Source organism: Salvelinus sp. IW2-2015, unplaced genomic scaffold, assembly GCF_002910315.2.
Source record: "Salvelinus sp. IW2-2015 unplaced genomic scaffold, ASM291031v2 Un_scaffold4518, whole genome shotgun sequence".
Taxonomy (NCBI): domain Eukaryota; kingdom Metazoa; phylum Chordata; class Actinopteri; order Salmoniformes; family Salmonidae; genus Salvelinus; species Salvelinus sp. IW2-2015.
The window spans coordinates 62,919-70,682 of record NW_019945788.1 but is presented as its reverse complement, the minus strand read 5'-3'; the positions used below and the strand labels follow the sequence as shown (position 1 = coordinate 70,682).

General features: G+C 43.2%; 1 protein-coding gene and 1 long non-coding RNA gene across 2 annotated transcripts in view; both read left to right on the top strand.

The window, feature by feature from the left end:
* Window positions 1–39: 39 nt before the first annotated feature.
* LOC112077394 (AN1-type zinc finger protein 6) overlaps window positions 40–7,764 on the top strand; it is an 11,794-nt gene continuing 4,069 nt past the window's right edge. Inside the window, exons 1-3 of the mRNA XM_024143913.2 lie at window positions 40–100; window positions 1,047–1,161; window positions 2,466–2,569. Of these exons, the coding sequence (XP_023999681.2) occupies window positions 40–100; window positions 1,047–1,161; window positions 2,466–2,569 (280 nt within the window). The remainder of the gene's footprint in view (window positions 101–1,046; window positions 1,162–2,465; window positions 2,570–7,764) is intronic.
* Window positions 5,359–7,764, top strand: part of LOC139026352 (uncharacterized) — a 4,355-nt gene continuing 1,949 nt past the window's right edge. The window contains exon 1 of the long non-coding RNA XR_011478130.1: window positions 5,359–5,604. This is a non-coding gene — a long non-coding RNA (uncharacterized lncRNA). The remainder of the gene's footprint in view (window positions 5,605–7,764) is intronic.

Below are 7,764 nucleotides of genomic sequence, written 5' to 3'. Positions count from 1 at the left end.
AAGAGAGAGATGCGGTTTCTACCAGCAACCCGCGAAACAATGGCATGTGTCCGAATGTGCTACAAGGACTTCTCGCAGAGACAAAACAACAAATGGACGAGTCAGTCCGACCAGGTGACGTAGGAAAGAATATTCGCACAGAGCTTTTTTGAGTATCTTATTGATGATCATTTAGTTAATCAATCAAAATAGCCTGTTAGTCCTAAAATATTGATACACTGGACCCTATTTGACTGGAGTGAGCACAAATGCTTGGGTGTTTGGGAGCTTACTATTTCACAATGAAGTCAGTTTACACAAAACGGACTGAAGTTTGTTTGAAAGACTAATGATAGCGACGAGTAACACAGACAGTGACTAACTTTAGATAGTGTCTCGTTTGAGTGAGTAGACATTTTTGCCACAGAATTATCCACTTATATTGAGCAGAATAGATTACCCAATGTTAAAAGAAATGTCTTAAGAAATGGAAGGCAGATCGGGAGGAGGCAAGATCAAGCTTGGCCCAGTTCCTAATGGCAATCCGGGAGGCAGATGCCTGTAAGGAACAACAGGCCACAACTCCAATATAAATGTATTTTTTTCTCTAAGTTTTCCTGGGGATGTCAGTGCGAAACTCGGTAACAACCTAGAAGCATTTATAAAATTCTATATTCAATGCAACATAAGCCGCATTACGATATTAGTGTTAATCAAAATTCTACAAGGGCGCCAAGAAACGCACACTATTTAGGAGGAGGTGCTGGGCTAGCGAGTAGAACACTTTGAAAACATTTTAAAGGAGAGCCCACACTCTAGGAGGATGCCAATAATTTAATAACCTAATATCCAACGTTTCGACAGACAAGCTGTCTTCATCAGGGTGAGATTCTATCAAATTCTACACTCATTGACCTACATACAAAAACTCCTTGCTTGGTGAGTGAAAAWTAAAATAAAAAKCACCTGCTGGAGAAGACAGATTTTGGGCCCAGTTGTCCCTCTCGCTTTGCCTCTTCCTCTCTGTTTTGGGACTGCTCTGATTGAAACGTGTGTTGTCATTGCAGTGTCGTCCTCGGCGGCGGTTAGCAGCCTGGGGGAGTCCCTCCTAGCCCAGTGCTCAGAGAGCAGTACTGTAGATGTGCCGTCAGCCACGACCCACACAGACACCAGGATGAACAGGTACAGTAGGTATAGAGCTGCTCTTCTCTGAAACACGCTATAAGCATGATCACACCACCATGTCTACAGTGTAGCTGCCAAGCCAGCCATGCAACATACAGTATAGGATACACAGGCCATGTGGAAATGAATGTAATAACGTACCCTATGTGAAACGTAGGTACACTAGATATACATAGCCCTTTCTATAAAGACATAATTATTACTGTACGTACGCAATGCCAAAAAAAGCACATCATGACAATCCTGCATACTTGCACACCAGTTTATAATTGTGGGGCTGCACATGTCTGAGTATTTTTGCTACACAACTAAGTAGAATCATTTTGTGTCGCTATTTGTAGTTCTTGCATTGCTTACTACGTACGGTCAAGGCTAGTATTACAGTGGATTCCCAGGGTTTAATATTATTTTAAACCTGGATAATTTATTTCCTGTTACAAAATTCAAAGATGTTGTGTCATTTTAAATTAGTGTGTCAATCATTAAGTGGTTTCTCTGCGGAAGGGAAGGTTATTTTTGCACCATGGTCTTCCTGTACCCCATTAAAGTACAGTACAAGGAAGTCAATCCTCTATAGTTCTGTCTGAATAGTGTGATGTTATCTCCCTGGACACCTCTGTCTCTTCTATGAGACAGATTCCACTTGCCATGTCCGTTTCCCCCCCCAGTGTGTGCGTTAAAGACACGAGACCTTCTGTGGTTATCTAATGAGCTCTGTCTTTGTCTATCTGTACCATACCTAGCCCTGCCGAAATCTACAGGGACACTGTTTTCTCAAACCCACAGAAAATGATTTGAAATTAAAAAAAATCACTGTATAGAATTGAGTTCTGCTCATTTCTCTACGGTCGTTACGGTTTTATCCATTTAATACACTTTTTATTGCTTCAACATTGAAAGCTTGTAGCTCTATCTATAACCACAGAGAGACCCTATTATGAAGCCACAGTGGACAGCTGCCACTAACTAAGTCTTTCTGGATAAGAGTGTCTGCTAAATGACTCAAATGTGAATGCCAATCATTCTGACTGTCTGACAGTGAGGTGGGCTTTAGTGGTGAAATGCTTTGTAATATGATTGGCATAGTTGATGACAATGAGCCGCATGTCATTGGATTTTACAGTCAGTTTTCTTCCTTCAGTGCATTTTCAGAAAAATCCTGAATASGATTAAATTGAAGTCTTCAAGTGTATCATTTTCATAATACTGTATATAGCTAGTCTAGTCTTCTAATCTAGACTACCAACTGATGGATCATGCTTTAGGCTAATTGAACACTTACATTTCCCCCCCCCCCCCAGGGTTGTATCTAGCCAGTCACTTTTAACGACGGCACCAGCTACTCATTCAGAAGAGGAGAGTACAGCCACGTCTGAAGAAGACCAGAAAACAGAAGAGATACAGGGTGTGTATTACCAGTGCATTTCACACAAACCTTTTCTCATAGGGATGAGTCAATCCTCATTTGAGATCTGCNAATAACCTAATATCCAACGTTTCGACAGACAAGCTGTCTTCATCAGGGTGAGATTCTATCAAATTCTACACTCATTGACCTACATACAAAAACTCCTTGCTTGGTGAGTGAAAAWTAAAATAAAAAKCACCTGCTGGAGAAGACAGATTTTGGGCCCAGTTGTCCCTCTCGCTTTGCCTCTTCCTCTCTGTTTTGGGACTGCTCTGATTGAAACGTGTGTTGTCATTGCAGTGTCGTCCTCGGCGGCGGTTAGCAGCCTGGGGGAGTCCCTCCTAGCCCAGTGCTCAGAGAGCAGTACTGTAGATGTGCCGTCAGCCACGACCCACACAGACACCAGGATGAACAGGTACAGTAGGTATAGAGCTGCTCTTCTCTGAAACACGCTATAAGCATGATCACACCACCATGTCTACAGTGTAGCTGCCAAGCCAGCCATGCAACATACAGTATAGGATACACAGGCCATGTGGAAATGAATGTAATAACGTACCCTATGTGAAACGTAGGTACACTAGATATACATAGCCCTTTCTATAAAGACATAATTATTACTGTACGTACGCAATGCCAAAAAAAAACACATCATGGCAATCCTGCATACTTGCACACCAGTTTATAATTGTGGGGCTGCACATGTCTGAGTATTTTTGCTACACAACTAAGTAGAATCATTTTGCGTCGCTATTTGTAGTTCTTGCATTGCTTACTACGTACGGTCAAGGCTAGTATTACAGTGGATTCCCAGGGTTTAATATTATTTTAAACCTGGATCATTTATTTCCTGTTACAAAATTCAAAGATGTTGTGTCATTTTAAATGAGTGTGTCAATCATTAAGTGGTTTCTCTGCGGAAGGGAAGGTTATTTTTGCACCATGGTCTTCCTGTACCCCATTGAAGTACAGTACAAGGAAGTCAATCCTCTATAGTTCTGTCTGAATAGTGTGATGTTATCTCCCTGGACACTTCTGTCTCTTCTATGAGACAGATTCCACTTGCCATGTCCGTTTCCCCCCCAGTGTGTYCGTTAAAGACACGAGACCTTCTGTGGTTATCTAATGAGCTCTCTCTTTGTCTATCTGTACCATACCTAGCCCTGCTGAAATCTACAGGGACACTGTTTTCTCAAACCCACAGAAAATGATTTGAAATTWAAAAAAATCACTGTATAGAATTGAGTTCTGCTCATTTCTCTGCGGTCGTMACGGTTTTATCKATTTAATACACTTTTTATTGCTTCAACATTGAAAGCTTGTAGCTCTATCTATAACCACAGAGAGACCCTATTATGAAGCCACAGTGGACAGCTGCCACTAACTAAGTCTTTCTGGATAAGAGTGTCTGCTAAATGACTCAAATGTGAATGCCAATCATTCTGACTGTCTGACAGTGAGGTGGGCTTTAGTGGTGAAATGCTTTGTAATATGATTGGCATAGTTGATGACAATGAGCCGCATGTCATTTCAATTAGAAGAAGGAGGAGTAGTAAGCCACGTCTGAAGAAGACCAGAAAACAGAAGAGATACAGGGTGTGTATTACCCAGTGCATTTCACACAACCTTTTCTCATAGGGATGAGTAATCCTGCATTTGAGTCTGCGCGTGTAACTCACATTTCTGTGCTAGATGGTCATTGAATTGAATGCACAATTTACATAAAGACTTGAGTTTATGCAGGCGACTCAAGTTAGGATTCAGACAATAGTGCTGTTGCTTTGCTACCTCTCATGTTCCTGTGAATAGCCTGAGTGTCTCACACACACACACACACACACACACCAAATGCGGGCTCACTACCATGGGAACCCTTCACCTCATACCCTCTTGGCAGTCAATCTCAGTCCTGGGGTGGTTTTACACACACACACACATTGTTGTCCCATCTCTATATGCTTAGAGATCAGTAGTAGAGAAAGCCCAAAGTTCAGCCTAGCGGATTTCAGGAAGGATTTCAGACACAATCCTCTCCTGCTGGATTACAGTTACCTGGTTCTCTAGTGTTTCTGTCTACCGTCTTCTAGAACAGTTATACTGGTTCTCTAGTGTTCTGTCTACCGTCTTCTAGAAGCAGTTATACTGGTCTCTAGGTGTTTCTGTCTAGTCTTCTAGAACAGTTATACTGGTTTCTAGTGTTTCTGTCTACCCTCTTCTAGAAAGTTATACTGGTTCTCTAGTGTTTCTGTCTACCGTCTTCTAGAACAGTTACACTGGTTCTCTAGTGTTTCTGTCTACCGTCTTCTAGAACAGTTATACTGGTTCTCTAGTGTTTCTGTCTACCGTCTCTAGAACAGTTATACTGGTTCTCTAGTGTTTCTGTCTACCGTCTTCTAGAACAGTTACACTGGTTTCTCTAGTGTTTCTGTCTACCGTTTCTAGAACAGTTACTGGTTTCTAGTGTTTCTGTCTACCGTCTTCTAGAACAGTTACTGGTTCTCTAGTGTTTCTGTTCTACCGTCTTCTAGAACAGTTTACACTGGTTCTTAGTGTTTCTGTCTACCCTCTTCTAGAACAGTTATACTGGTTTCTAGTGTTTCTGTCTACCCTCTTCTAGAACAGTTACTGGTTCTCTAGTGTTCTGTCTACGTCTTCTAGAACAGTTATACTGGTCTCTAGTGTTTCTGTCTACCGTCTTCTAGAACAGTTACCTGGTTCTCTAGTGTTTCTGTCTACCCTCTAGAACAGTTACTGGTTCTCTAGTGTTTCTGTCTACCCTCTCTAGAACAGTTACACTGGTTCTTGTAGTGTTTCTGTCTACCGTCTTCTAGAACAGTTACACTGGTTCTCTAGTGTTTCTGTCTACCGTCTTCTAGAACAGTTACACTGGTTCTGTGTGTTTCTGTCTACCGTCTTCTAAAACAGTTACACTGGTTCTCTAGTGTTTCTGTCTACCGTCTTCTAGAACAGTTACACTGGTTCTCTAGTGTTTCGTGTCTACCTCTTCTAGAACAGTTATACTGGTTCTCTGTGTTTCTGTCTACCCTCTTCTAGAACAGTTACTGGTTCTCTAGTGTTTCTGTCTACCGTCTTACTAGAACAGTTATACTGGTCTCTAGTGTTTCTGTTCTACCGTCTTCTAGAACAGTTACACTGGTTTCTAGTGTTTCTGTTACCCTAGAACAGTTACTGGTTCTCTAGTGTTTCTGTCTACCCTCTTCTAGAAAGTTACACTGGTTCTGTAGTGTTTTGTCTACCGTCTTCTAGAAGTTACACTGGTTCCTAGTGTTTCTGTCTACCGTCTTCTAGAACAGTTACACTGGTTCTGTAGTGTTTCTGTCTACGTCTTCTAAAAACGTTACACTGGTTCTTAGTGTTTTCTGTCTACCCTCTTCTAAGAACAGTTCAAATCTAATTTTATTTGTCACATACACATGGTTCGCAGATGTTAATGTGAGTGTAGCGAAATGCTTGTGCTTCTAGTTCCGACAATGCAGTAATAACCAACGAGTAATCTAACAATTTCACAACAACTACTTATACACACAAGTGTAAAGGAATGAATATGTACATAAAAAATAATATATGAATGAGTGATGCCGAACGGCATAGGCAAGATGCAGTAGATGGTTTAGAGTACAGTATATACATATGAGATGAGTAATGTAGGGTATGTAAACATTTTATAAAGTGGCATTATTTAAAGTGGCAAGTGATACATTTATTACATACATTTTTCCATTATTAAAGTGTCTGGAGTTGAGTCAGTATGTTGGCAGCAGCCACTCAATGTTAGTGACTTCAGTTAACAGTCTGATGGCCTTGAGATGAAACTGTTTTTAGTCTCTCGGTCCCTGCTTTGATGCACCTGTACTGACTTGCCTTCTGGATGATAGCGGGGTGAACAGGCAGTGGCTCGGGTGGTTGTTGTCCTTGATGATCCTTTTGGCCTTCCTGTGACATCGGGTGCTGTAGGTGTCCTGGAGGGCAGGTAGTTTGCCCCTGGTGATGCGTGTGCAGACCTCAATACCCTCTGGAGAGCCTTACGTTGTGGGCGGAGCAGTTGCCGTACTAGGTGGTGATACAGCCCAACAGGATGCTCTCGATTGTGCATCTGTAGAAGTTTGAGTGTTTGAGTGAATTTCTTCAGCCTCCTGAGGTTGAAGAGGCGCTGCTGCGCCTTCACCACGCTGTCTGTGTGGGTGGACCATTTCAGTTTGTCCGTGATGTGTACGCCAAGGAACTTAACTTTCTACCCTCACCACTACTGTCCCGTCGATGTGGATAGGGGGGTGCTCCCTCTGCTGTTTCCTGAAGTCCACGATCATCTCTTTTGTTTTGTTAACTTTTAGTGTGGAGGTTATTTTCCTGCACCACACTCTGAGGGCCCTCACCTCCTCCCTGTAGGCCGTCTCGTTGTTGTTGGTATCATGCCTACCACTGTAGTGTCATCTGCAACCTTGATGATTTGAGTTGGAAGTCGTGCATGGCCACGCAGTCGTGGGTGAACAGGGAGTACAGAAGAGGGCTGAGAACACACCCTTGTGGGGCCCAGTGTTGAGGATCAGCGGGGTGGAGATGTTGTTACCTACCTCACCAGCTAGGGGCGGCCGTCAGGAAGTCCAGGCCCAGTTGCACAGGGTGGGGGTCGAGACCCAGGGTCTCAAGCTTGATGACGAGTTTGGAGGTACTATGGTGTTAAATGCTGAGCTGTATTCGATGAACAGCATTCTCACATAGGTATTCCTCTTGTCCAGATGGGTTAAGGGCAGTGTGATTGCGATTGCGTCGTCTGTGGACCTGTTGGGGCGGTAAGCAAAATTGGAGTGGGTCTAGGGTGTCAGGTAGGGTGGAGGTGATATGATCCTTGACTAGTCTTCAAAGCACTTCATGATGACGGAAGTTAGGCTACGGGGCGGTAGTCATTTAGCTCAGTTACCTTAGTTTTCTTGGGAACAGGAACAATGATGGCCTCTTGAAGCATGTGGAACAGCGACTGGGATAGGTTGATTGAATATGTCCGTAAACACACCAGCCAGCTGCTCTGCGCATGCTCTGAGGACGCTGGTGGGTATGCCGTCTGGGCCTGCAGCCTTGCGAGGGTTGACACGTTTAGAATGTTTTACTCACGTCGGCTGCAGTGAAGGAGAGCCGCGCAGGTTTTGGTCAGCGGGCCGTGGCACTGTAGTGTC